This window comes from Schistocerca piceifrons, chromosome 1, assembly GCF_021461385.2.
Source record: "Schistocerca piceifrons isolate TAMUIC-IGC-003096 chromosome 1, iqSchPice1.1, whole genome shotgun sequence".
NCBI lineage: Eukaryota > Metazoa > Arthropoda > Insecta > Orthoptera > Acrididae > Schistocerca > Schistocerca piceifrons.
Genome location: NC_060138.1, coordinates 1,114,246,992 through 1,114,264,254, shown reverse-complemented (window position 1 = coordinate 1,114,264,254; position 17,263 = coordinate 1,114,246,992). Strand labels below are relative to the sequence as shown.

Genomic DNA, 17,263 nt, shown 5'->3' with positions numbered 1-17,263 from the left:
GCGTGCGAGGCGATTTCTTTAAGTAAGTACCATTTTGAAATTAAAAAAAGACGTGCTAAGATATCTCAATAATTTTATTTTTACATGAAAGCCTGTACCTTAATCTACGCACTGACGCCACTACAGTCTGATTCTTCCTTGTTTACGTTGTGTACTGAGTGTTTAAGATGCCTCTGATAATCGTGAGTCCCACCGACTGTGAAGTACGGGCTGTTATAATATTTCTTAGTGCTAAAGGCCTAAAAGCGATTGATATTCATTGTGAGATCTGTGCAGTTTACGGAGAAAACATTATGTGTGATGGAATGTTAAGAAAGTGGGTGAGAGCATTTAAAGATGGCTGCACAAATTTGCATGATGAACAACGGAGTGGGCGTCCTTCGGTCGTTAATGAAAATTTGGTGCAGGAAGTGGACAATAAGGTGAGAGAAAACAGATGCTTTATTTCCTCCTTGTGGGATGACTTTCCTAATGTTTCTCATAGTGTTTTGTATGGCATTGTGACTGAGCACTTGAATTACTGAAAATTGTGCGCACGTTGGGTACCGAAAATGTTGACGGGTGTGCACAAAACCAAACATTTAGACAGTGCATTGACTTTTCTTGAGCAGTACCACAACGACGGTGATGATTTCTTAAGTCAAATTGTTACGGGCGATGAAACATGGATAGCCTACGTCACACCAGAGTCAAAGCAACAGTCCATGGAAGTTGAACAAGGGCTTCGTTTTACTGCAAGACAATGCCCGTCCGCATGTGGCGAATCAGACCAAAGATCTCATCACATCTTTTCGATGGGAAACTCTAGATCATCCTCCTTAGAGCCCCGATCTTGCGCCCAGTGACTACCACCTGTTCCTCCACTTGAAGAAACACCTGGGCGGTCAGCGTCTTCAAGACGATGATGATGTCAAAACAGTGGTGGTGCAGGGGTTAACAAGTCAGGCAGCAGACTTCTATGAGAAGGGTATTCAAAAACTGGTACAACATTATGACAAGTGCCTCAATATTGACGGAAATTGTGTAGAAAAGTAGATTAAGGTACAGGCTTTCATGTAAAAATAAAATTATTGAGATATCTTAGCACGTCTTTTTTTTATTTCAAAACGGTACTTACTTAAAAATCACGCCTCGTATTTGCTTATGAGGCTGTAGGTGGAACACAGTTTGTAGTCACTCACACTGGCAGTAAAACAAAGACTGGTGGACAGTTCCTGAGGTTGATGGCAGTGGAGATCATGAAATGAATGACTAGCCAAAAACAAAAAAGTCCAGAGGTTAGCAAACTCATTATACACATGTGCAAACATTCCAGCGAGCAGCTCGAATAAACACATAATACAGGCGAGGTCAGACACCCTACTAATTAGTGGTGTGAACTTAAGTCTTCAGTGAAGTAGCAACACTGGCTGGCAAGTGTGGGGCTGCAACATTTATCAGCACTCTCGCGTCAGTAAACAGGCCCACATAATATGTTTTCTGCTATTCATGCAACCTCCACGGGAGCAAGCTGCGGCTGGAGTATTCAGACTCTCTGACCTGTCCTCCATGTCAATACTGAGGCTACGAGAGGTATTCGAAACACTGTTTGATTCTAACCTCCCCCCCCCCCCCCCCTCCCCACCCCTCCCCACTTTTAATCAGCACTTGGGGTTCAAAAGTGCAGAAATCCCCTCCAAAGTGTAATGTGGTTGTTTCTCAGTGTGACTTGCCAGATCAGATGCCAACTCAGGCAGTGGGATTTCCAGTTGATCAATGGGATTTGGGCCACAGCTTGGTCTTGCCTTAAGGGAGTGGATGCTGACTATATTGGAGATGAGGATGACTTGGCCTCCATGGGCACCTAAGTCTGAAAACGCTCCACCTCTGTCGATTGTGTGGGGAGGCGTAACTGGTGTTGGCGAGAGCTTGTGGTGGCTAGTGGGATGGAAGTGGTTACAACTCCATTGCCTCCAATTGCTGGTCACTGTCAATCTGCTGTTTACGCCTAAGACAGAGCTGAGGTTGCAGGGGCAGCAGACAGGCTGTTGGGTAGGCATGTCCTGTGTATGGTTGTGTAGATAGCAGCCAGTCGGCAGCTAAATGGAATGAACAAGAGGTACGTCTCGCAGACAGAGCTCATTCGGATGCCGGACCAGCTGTTTCTGGCCGACTGCGATTTCAAACATTTGTTGCCCTCTACTGCTGCCGATGGCACATTGGCTGTCCTGCAGTCCCAGCTGAAAGTATAAGGCTTCGCATGGGAGCCCACGAGGTAGTATGGCTGTGTGCATGGGCAGTGAGTCCACTGAGTTGGGCTCAGCAGGTCGGAGAGGGTGTGAGGTCCGCGCCCATGTAAAATTTTAGTTGGGCTACGTCCATTCACACTGTTGGACCATTAGGTGGCGTGGAAGCTGGTGATTGTCTTCCCAGTGTCAGCTGTCATCATTATATTGCACATCTGCATTTTTGTAGGTCCTGTCCGTATGCTCAGCTTCCAAATTGAACACGAGCTGGAAGGAGGCGATGGTCAGCTGCTTAGTGCCCATTGTCTTTATAAAAATCCTGAAATGCAGGTTCCGTGAATTGAGGGATGTTGTCAGAAACTAAGGTGGAAGTCGCCCTCTCTATTGCAGTTATGATGGTCAGGCAATGGATAGTAGCTGTAACCATTTGTGCCACATATATAAAGTTAGAGAGGGCGTCAACAGCTAACAACGACATTGCTCCCTGGAATGGTCTAGTGAAATCAACATACACACTCTGCCAGAGGTGGTCAGGGCATTGAAATGCTGTCGATGGCAGCATGTCACGACCTCACACAAATGCAAGATGCTTTTCAATCGGTACCCCTGGGATTTGCAGTGGAATGATAGAGGCTAGCACGAGCGGGGTGTTTGTAGGAATCTGGAACATTTTATAATAATTAGTACTGGAATACTTTAGTAAATAACTTTTACTGAACTACTGCGCTCCAGGATCATAACTAATAACAGCTGTCTTTCCTTAATACAAATGACTCATTAACTGGATTATACAAAACACAAGATAACACAGTATTGGTATTACATGAGTAATACATGTGCGAACTAGAGGCTGTGAACCTAGTGAGTTGGAGGCTATTCTAATCTGACTTTGCTCACGACCTGTAGCTGACTCGGCTGGTGCGATCTGCAAGTCTCACTCTGTCCGTGCCATATGGCGGCACTGCAAGCGCCAGCGAGTCTAGAGAGGTTGCAAGTACTGGGCCGCTATCGATTATATGAAACTTGTTGGCAAAGTATATGATATCCAACACCTCTATCTCAATTTGGCGCCAGCGAGTCTAGAGAGGTTGCAAGTGCTGGACCGCTATTGATTATTAAGCTTGTTGACAAAGTATATGATATCCAACACCTCTTTTTCAATTTGTAAATAATTCCTTTATGCCACATTTAATGTTTTAGAAACAAATGTAATGCTCCTTGTCATTGGTGTCTTTGTGGGAGAGCACAACACAATTATGCAGTGTCATCATTTTCTCCACTTGTCCTTCACATATCTTGCCATAATTTTCTCTTCTTTCTCTTCCCCCATGGGAGTATGGCAAATACCCTTGTCATTCTTTAATGTCCGCATTTCCATTTATATTGATTCTGTTTTCGTCATCGTGCTTTCCCCACAGCCTTGTTTGAAGTTTTGTTTGTGTCATTGTCATTCACTTTCTTTTTGATATAGTGTTCTAAATTGAATCCACTTGAAACTGGTGGATTTTGCACCATCACCTTTCTTCCTGTCTCCTCACTATGTCTGATTGATTTTCAAAGTTGAACTTTTTTCCTTTTCTAACTCTGTCATTCTTGTTTTGGTAGCTTCTAATTCCTTCTCTTTCAAAGAAAACAGGGACTCCAAAAATAATTATTTTCTTCACGTAAATCTTCCTTTTTCCAGTTCATTCTTTCTTTCTCATAGCATTTATTTTCACATCATTACTGTTAGATCTGGTTGTGGAGGTGCAACATGCAGCATGCATACATGTGGTACACCTGTATTTGTGGGTAACATCTTAGATAATGTTGTGATGTTCGTCTTGTTTTCATTCACATCTCACGGTAGGCACTATATTGTTACTTATTTCATTACTATTCTCTTACTGCTTTGCAGCATTATGCATATCCTTGAGTAATTATTTAACTTTATTTCTCTAAACATCTTTCATTTCCACGTTACGTCTTCCATTCTTTATAGTACAGAATGGCATATTTTTATTCTTCCTCTCCTTTTGGTACAATGTATTTCCTCTCGTTACCTACAAAATTTCGTTTCTGCTGTCCCCATTTCTCATGGTGCTCTTCATGCCTCACTTGTCTGCCAGTTGTATCATCTCCTGTTTGTGTGCGTGGAAACCCACGCTGAAGTTGATGTATTCACTGCAGCCTTAGAAACCTTCCCTCATGTAACCACTTGTGCCTTCCTGCTGCTCGTCATTCCACATTTTGTGTGGCTGCTTGTTGCTGCCCCACTGAGGTGCTAGCCATTCACTTTTGTATTCATGATTTCAGTAGTTCAGGCCTCAGTTATTCCCATTATTATCAAGGCCTTCCTGTTGCGCTCTTTCTTCTACACATTTTGGTATAAATGTTGCTTGCTCTTCTTTCTCAGTCACAGTGAAAATAACCAGTTTTTGAAAATATGATTGGATAGATAAAATATCTACTCATGAAGTGGTGTCAAGAGAACAAAAATATAAAAGCTATTACAGTTTGCTAGCTTTTGGAGCCAGTGGATGCTTCTTCTGGCAGAAGAGTTGAAGGAGAAGGAAGAAGAGTGAAGGAAAAGGACTGGTGAGGTTTAGGAAAAGAGGTAGAGTTTCCAAAAGTCACCTAGAACCGTGGGTCAGGGTTTTACCAGCCCTTTTCCTTGACCTTCCTTCCCCTTCAGCCCTTTTGCCAGGAGGAGCCGCGACTGGCTCCAAAAGCTTCTAGTGTCATAATCTTTATTTTTAACAGGGCGTTTAGTGTTTTCATCTATCTTTTTATCAAGGTGTTGAGTGTTTTCATCTACATTTTTATCTATTCCTTTCAAGTAGGACGTGTTCTCCTCCATCTTTCCCATTATTGTTACTAAGAGTGTTCGCATATCTAAATGCCCTTGGCTACCAGTGCTTATATGCGTAAGTTCTTGTTCTGTCTTATTTCCTTTATTTTATAAAATTTCTAGCCATGCTCACAAGATTTATATACTACTGTCTTTCGCTTCCCCTGCATCGTCCATGAAATAAGATTCTGTTGCAGTAGTTCCCGACACTTCTGTAATTCCTCAGTCTGCATCTACCTTTGTCTTAGCCATGACAATTTCGGTTCCCAACTTGTTTAACTTACTTTCACTACCTCTCTTGATATTTTCGTCCATGACTTCCTAGTACTCGAGTCTCATTAACTTGATTCTTATTTTTGGATGTAATGCATTATCTTATTCACAACAGATCCACAAAATGCACTTCTCCTCAACAGTGGCTAAGCAGTAATGCCACATGCAACCCAATAAAGCAATAAAGCTTTCTTTTGACACTCACTCTTGTTTCTGGTTGAGAATGTAGCTCACTCTGCTGTGCTACCATCATTGATGTGTTGCGATATGATGTTTTGTGCCACTGTAATCCATCATGTTTTCTGTTTGCTGGTGGTGTTCATGCTTTGACACACGACACTTCTTGTGCATGTGTCAGTAACTGTCGATGTTCACACGCAAAGTACATACCCTATCGTTGCCTTGTGTAGTTCAGTAAGTTTCCTTTCTGTGCTTGTTAAGTCTGAAAATTGCACCATGGCATGAATGCCACTTGCAAGCCTATAATTTTAAAATTTCTGACTATGTTCCTAATGGTTGGAAATTGGACTATATGGAAAGAGATTTACTTCAATCATGATGTGCATAAAAAAATGAAACTGCAGCCTGACTGCCCTTGGCATAAGCAGCTGTTTACTACAAAATCAATTGTGAAATATGGTAAGACCCCTCCAGAATAAAATAATATTAATTAATTTATGCCGGCCGGAGTGGCCGAGCGGTTAAAGGCGCTACAGTCTGGAACCGCACAACCGCTGCGGTCGCAGGTTCGAATCCAGCCTCGGGCATGGATGTGTGTGATGTCCTTAGGTTAGTTAGGTTTAAGTAGTTCTAAGTTCTAGGGGACTTATAACCACAGCAGTTGAGTCCCATAGTGCTCAGAGCCATTTAATTAATTTATCTTCAAACAATGAAAAACACTTTGGACTGCACTGCAGTCATTGACTTTAATGATATGGATAATTATAAAATGTCAGTCACCACAGTGAAGCCATGGATGATTCTACATTCCTATTCCAACAACATATTCCCATTAATGCCTTATTAAAGACTTAAGCTATGTGATTCACAGCTCTTTCACTACATGTTCACTCGACCGAGTCTGCCGCACTACTGCTCTTGTGCACTCGCTACTGTATCGATTGTTGTCATGGCAAGATAATGTCCTGCCCACCACAAAAAAGATGGGAGACTGCAGGAAGTTCTAGAAGCTAAAGATCGTCACCTAGCTCCTGCTGATATATAGTTCACTGGAAAGTATACAGCATTCTTACTTACCACCTACCGAGGTTTTAAATTTCCTTGCACAGCACTCTGTCATTGCATTTGAGCCTTGAAAATGATGAGTTATGCAACTGTCAAAATATCAGCAGTTGTCACATTCATCACACCTTTGCATACCTTTAAATTGTTAGGACATTTTATACACTGTGAGGAAATCGGGATTCTGCGCAATGTTTGGATCTTGGGTGTATAATTGAACATCATCTCAGCTGATGCAGCTATAATTAATGATATAAATCTAAAAAATCCTGAGAGAATGACTTTCTTTTACCAGGTGTGATACATCATTTGTCTTCTTGAGTTGTCTTAGCAGCATCGTCAAGAGACTATCATTCACCAAAATTATTCTTCGTGGACAAATTTATTTCAGTACTAGCTTAGCGTCCACCTCTTCACTTGCGTACACTGTATGTCTGCAGGGATTTTTCTGTTTTTCTTTAATAGAATTTTTATGTTGTTCACAAATTGCAACACCTTCTAAAGTAGTCATGCTAATTAAGATCATGGAAGAATGGTCTTTTCTGAATGCACTTCTGATCAAAAAAGCAATTCTGGTAGTGGAGTCCATGGTTTTTGTTAATTGTGCCTCTTGCATTTTTATGGTGATATTTCTATAGAAACACCCCCCCTCCCCCCCCCCCCCCCAACACATATTTCTTTATATGTAACCAAGAAATGAAATACCAATTTGTGTGGATTTAGTTTTAAAACTTTTTTAATATAATGCAATATTTTCTTAAAATCTTTCTCCCCTGGTTCACCCTTCAGGGGCTGAGTATTCAAAAGCAGTGAAACAGGTATTTTTTTTTTTTATTTCTAAATGAGAAGTCAGATACCAATTTTCATAGAAGTAGCTTTAAAATTTTTAGTAGTTCTTTAATAATGATTTATTTTTTAAAAAATTCATGAACTATTTTGCCCCCTTAGTGATTGAATATCCAATAAAGTGAAAACATGTATTTTTTTATTTCTGACTGAGATACCAAACACCAATATTTTTAGTTCTACAGTAAAATTGTCTTAATGGTGAACTATTTTGAAAAAGTCTTCCATCCCCTATTGCACCCTGTTAGGAATGGAATTTCAAACAATCCCTTCTCAAACGATGCCTACAGTATAAGATCAACACCCTGTCCAAACATCAAGTTTCTGTCCTTAGAGGTTTGTGCTGGACAATGATGAGTCAATGCATCAGTCTGGCCCTATTTCACTCCCCTTAGAGCTTGAATTTTCAAAAACGAAAACAGCGAAACACGTATTGTTTCATTTCTAACTGAGAAGCCAAATACCAATATTCAAAGATTTAGCTTTAAAAATGCTTTCACAGTGAAATATTTTCATAAAACATTTCAGCCACTATTTCACCCCCTTAGGGGTTGAACTTCCAAAAACAGTGAAATGCATATGTTTTTTTTATTTCTAATACAGAAGCCAAATAGAAATTTTCATGGGTTTAGCTTCAAAATGACTGCATAATGAAATATTTCCATACAAACTTCCATCCCCAATTTCACCCGCATAGGGGTTGAGTTTCCTTAAACAGTGAAACATATATTTCTTTATTTCCAGCTGATAAGCTAAATTCAAATTTTAACACATTTAGCTTTAAAAAAAGCTTTCACAATGAATTATTTTGTTAAAACATTTCATCTCCTATTTTACACCCTTAGGGGTTAAATTTCCAAATTTTGATTGTAACTGAAAAGTCATATACAAATTTTCATAGATGTAGCTTTAAAAATACTTCAGTTGTTCTTTAATAATGATTTATTTTCAAAAGAAGCTTCCACCCGCTATTTCACCCCCATAGTGGCTAAATTTCCTAAAGTGCTGAAACGTGTTCTTTATTTCTGACTGAAGAAACCTAATACCAATTTTCATAGGTCCAGCTTCAAAATTGCCATAATAGTGACATATTTTCAAAAAACCTTTCAGCCCCTTAGGGGTGGAATATTGAAAAATCCCTTCTTAAACAACGCCTACTGTACAAGAACAACACACCTCTGGAAATTTCAAGTTTCTGTCCTTAGTGGTTCGGGCTGGGCAATGATGAGTCAGTCAGTCGGAACATTCCCTTTTACCTATAGAGTTTTAATCTTGGAGTCCTCCAAATGGTTCTGATTGTAAGTTATTGTAAATCTGTGTATCATCATATTTAGACCATGGAGGAGTTTCAGCACCATGCAGCCAAATCAAAAATGTCCTCATCAACAAACAAGAGGAGGAGGATGGATGAATGTGATCCAAATTTAAGACAGTCCTCAAAATGCTCCACAAAGAATTAGGTCACTGCTGTAGACAAAGGAAGAAACAATGGCCATTCTGTCAGTCATTCCATAAAATTTACACCAGGCAGAGAGCATGTAGAACAGTGGTCTGCCAGCTGAGACTAAGAAACTGTTCGAACATACTTTGGTAACAAATTCCTTTTCAGTTAAAACTGTCAGTTCTCAAAGATGACAATGTAAAACATCATTAACAATATTATGTGAAGAAAAGTTGCCATTCACCATATAGCAGAGATGCTGAGTCGCGGGACAGGCACAACAAAAAGATTTTGACACTTAAAGCTTTCGGCCAATGGCCTTTGCCAACAATACACACACATACGCACTCACACACTCACGCAAATGCAACTCACACACATGACTGCAGTCTCAGGCAACTGAAACCACAGTGCCCACACTTCCATCCTAGATTTTCCATTGTGTAAAACACTATTAAAAACTTTAAATCTGATGCAGATACAAAAATTAAAGAAATTTATCAAAGGATTTCACATCACATCTAAATCTTAAACATGTTATCTACTACAATGGATATGGTCATATTTTATCATCACTAATTAAATATATCAACTGCTTCAATAATACCTCATTTCTTGTGCCGTGTGTATCACCTGATCGGAATTATGGAGTGGCTTTTACTTTCCTTCAGCACCTTGTGTTATTTTTCCCTTGACCTTCCTTTTTCTCTGTAGGGTAAAGAATTTTTCAAGAGTTATGAAAGCTAGAAATTCAACTGCATTTTTAAACTTCTTTGTCAATCTTCCTGCAGTTGTTCTTGTTCTGGCTGCCGGTAAGTAAATTTATCTCTTGTGTCATAAGTGCTGCTACGTCTCACAATTTTTTGACTGCTATTGTCATGTAGATGTGTTGCTGACTTTAAAAGATTGGTTTGTTTTCCAAACAGGTTTGCTAAATAAGAGTGGCTCTGAGAGCAGTTTGTCAGATGAGGATGCACCTGAGGCAGCTTGTGACACATCTAAGAAGGAACTAGAAGCTGCCAGCATAGAAGAGAAAGAAGCCTGCAGTGATGACGATAAGGTACCTCAAGAAGAGGAAGTGTTTACAGAAGACAGTGTCACTGCTAAGACTAGTGACACACGTTCCAGGGAGAGGTCTGTTAGTGCTAACGATCCTGACAACTCCGATGTGGGAAAGGAAGCTGGGAAGGACGAGGTGCGCGAAGTTTCACCCTGTCAGGCCGAGCGCCTCCACAAGGGCGACTTGCACCGACAGCACGCCGTCAGAGGCGCTAGCACAGACTCCTCAGACTCGCTAGTGGTGTTGCGCCGCAGGTCGTCAGCTCGTGCTAACCCACAGTTCCGCAAAAGTGAAGGCAGCACGCTGATAATGTCGGCAGCTCTGTCAGAGAGCGACAGCAACTCGGCGGGTCTCGACGGGCCTCTGCCCGCTGGTGGAGTCGTGGCAGTGGGTGAGGAGGGTGCTAGGATTCGTGCGAGCAAAAGTGATACTAGCCTTCCTGATTCATTTGTTATTGTGGAGCATGCAGACACAATTGAAAGTTCGCCTACAACAAGGACCAGTGTCGACACCAGCTGTGTGCCCAATAATAGGATTCGCCGCAGAAATCCGCAGAATGTACTGAGAGAAGGTAAGTAAAATATACATTTCTTCAAGCCTAAGAATGGCAGTCTTTTTCATTTTAGATGCAATCACCCACTGATACATATCCATGTCCAAATCCATTGTTAGTCTCGTGTCAGGTTTGCGCAAAAACCTTGTATCTGTGCCATTATTTTAACTGAGGTAACAACATTATACAAAGAGATAAATATTAATTAGTTGCTGTGTGTTGTTATGACCTGCTGCAGCAAAAGGGGTGGGTAAAATGCAAATTTCATATGGTATTAAAAACTGACTCCAAACTTGTAGTTTACAATTGGGATTTAGTTTTAGCTTCAAGATATTACTCACCGTGAGCATAGTCAGTACAATTTTTAGGAAAAGTGATAAAATGAAACCATAACATTTTCTGACTCATCTCAAAATTGGCTTTGCCATTGTGGTTGCTTTATTAATAGTGGTAATTATATTTCTTCTTGCTGTCTCTTTTTGTGCTCTCTATTCATCCTCTAAATGACACAGTGCCCATGATTTTAAGGAATGTAAGCTACCATTGACAGCTTGCATTATCTCCATCATGAAAATAGTCATCACTAGTGATAGTAGTAAGTCCAGTTCCCTCCTATCAATCCATCTATTTTGGTATCAAGTGTTGAGGTTGTAACATGACTGGCTAATAAAATGTATGCTGCAGGTCAGCCTAACAAACCAGATGTCAAAATTATTGAGGCTTTTTTGCTCATGGAGCGAAAGGCTATTTACAATTTGTACAGAAACCAGATGGCAGTTATAAGAGTTGAGAGGCATGAAAGGGAAGCAGTGGTTGGGAAGGGAGTGAGACAGGGTTGTAGCCTCTCCCCAATGTTATTCAATCTGTATATTGAGCAAGCAGTAAAGGAAACAAAAGAAAAATTCGGAGTAGGTATTAAAATCCTTGGAGAAGAAATAAAAACATTAAGGTTCGCTGATGACATTGTAATTCTGTCAGAGACAGCAAAGGATTTGGAAGAGCAGTTGAATGGAATGGATATTGTCTTGAAGGGAGGATATAAGATGAACATCAATAAAAGCAAAACGAGGATAATGGAATGTAGTCGAATTAAGTCGGGTGATGCTGAGGGAATTAGATTAGGAAATGAGACACTTAAAGTAGTAAAGGAGTTTTGCTATTTGGGGAGCAAAATAACTGATGATGGTCGAAGTAGGGAGGATACAAAATGTCGACTGGCAATGGCAAGGAAAGCGTTTCTGAAGAAGAGAAATTTTTTAACGTCGAGTATAGATCTAAGTGTCAGGAAGTCGTTTCCTGAAAGTATTTGTATGGAGTGTAGCCATGTATGGAAGTGAAACATGGACGATAAATAGTTTGGACAAGAAGAGGATAGAAGCTTTTGAAATGTGGTGCTACAGAAGAATGCTGAAGATTAGATGGGTAGATCACATAACTAATGAGGAGGTATTGAATAGGATTGCGGAGAAGAGGAGTTTGTGGCACAACTTGACTAGAAGAAGGGATCGGTTGGTAGGACATTTTCTGAGGCATCAAGGGATCACCAATTTAGTATTGGAGGGCAGCGTGGAGGGTAAAAATCGTAGAGGGAGACCAAGAGATGAATACACTAAACAGATTCAGAAGGATGTAGGCTGCAGTACGTATTGGGAGATGAAGAAGCTTGCACAGGATAGAGTAGCATGGAGAGCTGCATCAAACCAGTCTCAGGACTGAAAACCACAACAACAACATTGACAAACTGCCTGTTGTCTACTGTCTCTGCCTCCAGTTCTTTGGCCAACATTTGTTTAATGATTTTTCTGGCATTTTGCCAGCACAAATGGCTAGTGTTGTCAAAGATTCCCCCTCCATTGATGATGGCACACTGGATTCAAACTAGTGACCACAGATTATTCCTACATCTACATCTACATTTGAGGATACCTTGTACTACTACTTGTCATTTCCATCCCTGTTCCCCTTGCAAAGAGAGAGAGAGAGAGAGAGAGAAAGAAAGAAAGAGAGAGAGAGAGAGAGAGAGAGAGAGAGAGAGAAATGACTGTCTATATGCCTCTGTATGAGCCCTAATTTCTCGCATGTTATCTTTGTGGCCCTTATGTTGTGAAATGTATGTTGGCTGCAGTGATGTTGTTCTGCAATTGGCCTCACATCCCGGTTCTCTAAATTTCTGCAATAGTGCTTTGCAAAAAGAGCGGTGTCTTCCCTACAGGGCTTCTCATTTGAGTTCTCGAAGCATCTCCATAACACTGCCTGCTGATTGAGCCTGTTAGGAGCATGCCTCTGAATTTCTTCAATGTCTTATTTTAATTTGATATGGTGGGTATCCCAATTACTCAAACAGTATTCAAGAATGTGTAGTACTACCATTCTATACACAGTCTCCTTTATGAATGAACCACATTTACCCAAAATTATCCCAAAGAAATGAAGTCGAGCATTAATCTTCCCCTCTACCAACCTGATATGCTCATTCTATTTCATATCACTTTGTAAAATTAAGCACAGATATTTTACTGATGTGACTGTGTCAAGCTGTTCTTTTTCCCACTTATCCACATTAACTTACATTTTTCTACATTTAGAGCAAGCTGCTGTTCACCACACCAACTAGAAATTCTGTCCAAGTCATCTTCTATACTCGTATAGCCACTAGACGACAACATCTTCCTGTACACCACAGCAAACAGCCATAAATTGCTGCTCACCGTATCCGTCAGGTCATTTATGTATATAGACAATAAAAGCGATCCTATCACACTTCCCTGGGACACTCCTGACAATCTAGCTCCAGTATGGCTGGCAAAATTTATAATCCGTTTCTTCAGGGCTACTTCAAGTGCTTTTCTCTGATGCCAACGTCTGAGGTATTTCCGAGGTCATTACCACTATGGTTCTCACCTTGTTATCTGCAACTGTCATTCGTTGCAGCAAGGGAATCAAGAATCCATTCACCTTGAGGCTTTCCTCTTTCTTTTTGAAGCTGTTGTCATTTCTGTAGCTTACCTGGACAGATGGTTGTTACATAACACGCTTTTTGATTTATTTTTTTTTATGCTGAAAAATATTATGCATTTTTATTCTGTCATTCCATGCATACATTTGCTATCTTCTAGTACTAAAGTGTTCTCTGAATCAAACTTCCTTTGGTCTTTCTGGGGAAGAAAAGAAAAGAAAATGGTAGTTGCCACTGCCACATTCAACTTACTCACTACACAATGAAGCAAATCTCTTCCACCTCAAATTTTGGCAGCTCACCACACCAAAATAAACAGGTTACAATAAACATGGATATTCAAAGCAGTCCATTCTTTAAGCAGAAAATAATGCTTTTCCTTGCTTCCTACAGTTCTAAAACATGAACTCCCAAATCAGTAACCAAAACTGTCTGTATGTGGGGCTTAGTACCACTGGCTTCATACAACTATATGAAAAATATTAACAGTAGCCTCCATTTCTTTATCAAAATACAATTTAATCTATTCCACCACTCTAGACAACCTACCACCACATAGCTCAAAAAAAAAAGGAAAGTGGCGGTTCAACTCGTTGGACACTGTGCAGCCTGTAGATAGCTACCAGTTCCAGATAATGAATGGAACAATTACTGAACAAACTGCTCTAGACCTAGTTTACTTTACAGTCACTGTTTTTCCCAAACATCATCCTTTACCTAGATTAAATGTTACTGCAGTAAGTAATGGTTTTGCCTCTTCTCTCTGAAACTTTGGGAAACTAAAATGTGAAAATAACATTATTTGTAGCTGGACTACTGATCACAACAGCATGCAACCAATTTACCCCAAAGGAAATGCTTCCCTCAAGCGAAATAGATGACTGTACTTCACTGGTCAACACACATTGTCGATTCGAAACCAAAAACTCAACTGTCCTAAAAAATCATTCTTATCATGAACACAAACTATAAAACAACAAATGAACAGCATCATTTGCAGTTTTTAACAATGATTGACTGTATGTAATACATTCATTAGCATCTATGACACGTATTCCATATTTATGCATCATTCGCCAGTTCTGAAAAATTCCCTTATAAATACTATCCTATTACATAATAATAAAAATTTTATATTAATTCATATTATAGATCAGATATATATTAATGGATGGGCAAGTGTCTTGGAATTTGATAGGATTTAAATTTTGGGTATGGGTTTGTTTTAGCATGTATTGAAGGTAACAAATTAATATTTGTAATTGACTGTCCTATACATTCCTATATTTGAGCTATGTTGTTGTTATATATCATAGGTTTCCGCTGGCAGAGGCAGCTAGTGTTCCGCAGTAAGTTAACAATGCACACAGCCTACGATCGCAAGGACAACGCAGAACCCGCATCAGTGACGGCTCTCGCGGTGTCACGAGATCACCGTGCTGTGTTCGTGGGGGATGCACGAGGTAGAGTGTTTTCTTGGAGTGTGTCTGATCAGCCGGGGCGGACAGTAGCTGATCACTGGGTCAAGGACGAAGGGACAGACACTTGTGCAGGCTGCGGAGTGCGCTTCACACTCTACGAGCGCCGTCACCATTGCCGTAGTTGCGGAGGACTCTACTGCTCCAGGTATCATTGTGAGATTTTTTTATATTGTGATAAATTTCCTCATTTCCTTGCAGATTTTCTGTCTCAATAACTGTGTTAGTTGAGGCGTGTGTTATTTCCATTGCCATTTTAGAATCTTTCACAGTTCATTGTAAAAACCAATATTTGTGCTAATGTACGAGAGCTGCCCAGAAAATAGATTACATTTCTGTACTAAACAGGTGTAGGAAAAATTATGATGTTTTATCCTCATTTTGAAAGTGGCAATTAAATACTACTTTTCAATGTAGTCTGCACACAAATTCAGGCACTTATCATAAGAGCAAAGAAGCTTTGAAATTTCATCATTATAAAAGTCTCCAACTTGAGACTTCAGTGGGTTAGTAACACCCTCCCACGGTTCGCATTATTGTCAAAGTGCTGTGCTGCGAGCCAGGTCTTCATTTCTGGAAGCAGATGGTAGTCAGTGGGTGCAAGATACAGACAGTACAGTGGATTTGGAAAGAATCCGTAAGTGTCAATGATACAGCCATACACTGGTTCTTGTGATTTTCTTTCAAGATTTTTGGTATGTATCTTGCATAAAATTTGTGCTGACCTAGCTTCTGTGCAATGATTTGACCCAACAGACTTTGTGAAATTTGTGGAAAACTAAATGAAAGCTCCATCAACGTGAATTGATGGTTTTCTTCACTTGTCTCATTGACTTTTGTGACCTGTTCATCAGTCACAACACTTGGTCATCCATTAGTTCCATCAGTTTTAAACGTAATAAATCATTGTCACAATCCACCTTCAGTGATTACGCTGTTTCCGTACACTTCACACAGTTGCCGATAGATTTCAATAGATTTCTGGTTTTTTGCCAACAAAAATGTTATTACTGATGACACTTTGCAACTTATGGGATTTTTGATTTGCAGCACACATTTGAAACTTATGTTGTGAAATGATGGGAAACAACACAGCTGGATGCCAACTGAATGGACAGATGCTCAGGCAGTGACAAGGCCACTCTAGCTCAGCCCATTGTTGCTGTAGGCAAAAATGTAATCTACTTTCTGAATAGCTTTTGTCTATAAAATTCTCTAAAATCTTTTTTGCATCATGTTTGTGGCTCACATAGTTTTCAGTTTCTTAATCAAAAACTTAGTTTTCAATGCTCTTTTGACCATAGGAAATAGCTATGCTTAGCCACCTGTGTAATGGAGGTAAAATTAATCCTGCTTTCTCAGTACAGTACAGTTCAGTTCAGTAAACACGCGATGTTTTCAGTTTGACTGGTACAGTGTGGATGACTTGTGTGCAGCGCACAGTCCATCAGTGTGTCTGGAGTGTGCACACATTGTTACTTTACAATAAGGAGGTTCGTCACCACAAGCTGTTATCTGCTAGACGGCATACAGCTCCATCATTCGAACATTCACGTATTACTGTGAGACAGAAGACGGTCGAAACCACCAATAGTCGGGTGTCAGTGTCTACGGGCACAAAATTTACCATGCGACAGTGTTGCCATTGTCTGATGGGCTGCCTGCCTGAAAGCTGCTGTGCAGCTTTTATCTCTCCCCTCCCCTCCCTACCATCCTCAGACTTGCCACTCGATTCACAATACATGCTTTCAAAGATCACTGCCTTGAACACCGATGGCAACCGCAACAAGGTGCAGACACGGTCATCAAACATCTGGGACAGTGTTAAAGAATCTGTTGGGGAATCAAGCAACAGAACAGCTGATTGAATGTGATAGTTGCTACATCCTCAGTAATGGCACACATTCCTGGGCCGCACAGTGGACGGAACGAGCTGGCAGACCTATCCATGGGCAAGGACTGCAGACAGAGTGGCAGGTCAAAGGGAGAGACGAGATAGAAGCCTCACACCAGCTCCAAAGCAGGCATTTTGTCAGTGCGTCTGACAATGGCAACCTGGTTGCTTGCCGAAATATCGTTCCCATTGGACACTGACATCGAGCCATTCACCTATGAACTATTTTGTCATGAATTACACAGGGAGAAGTTGAAGAGTCCCATCACTTTGTAGTGGTTACCCACAGTCAACAACTCCCCTACCTACAAATTATGGCTCATAAGTATACCTCTTTGGAGTCAACTAGGAGGTCCTTCCAGAATGAGATTTTCACTCTGCAGCGGAGTGTGCGCTGATATGAAACTTCCTGGCAGATTAAAACTGTATGCCCGACCGAGACTCGAACTCGGGACCTTTGCATTT

General features: G+C 40.5%; 1 protein-coding gene across 1 annotated transcript in view; it reads left to right on the top strand.

Annotated features, from left to right (window-relative positions):
- The window catches only part of LOC124777290 (WD repeat and FYVE domain-containing protein 3), a 299,899-nt gene that overhangs the window by 267,344 nt on the left and 15,292 nt on the right, over positions 1–17,263 (top strand). Inside the window, exons 53-54 of the mRNA XM_047252642.1 lie at positions 9,784–10,488; positions 14,743–15,052. Coding sequence (XP_047108598.1) covers positions 9,784–10,488; positions 14,743–15,052 — 1,015 coding nt within the window. The remainder of the gene's footprint in view (positions 1–9,783; positions 10,489–14,742; positions 15,053–17,263) is intronic.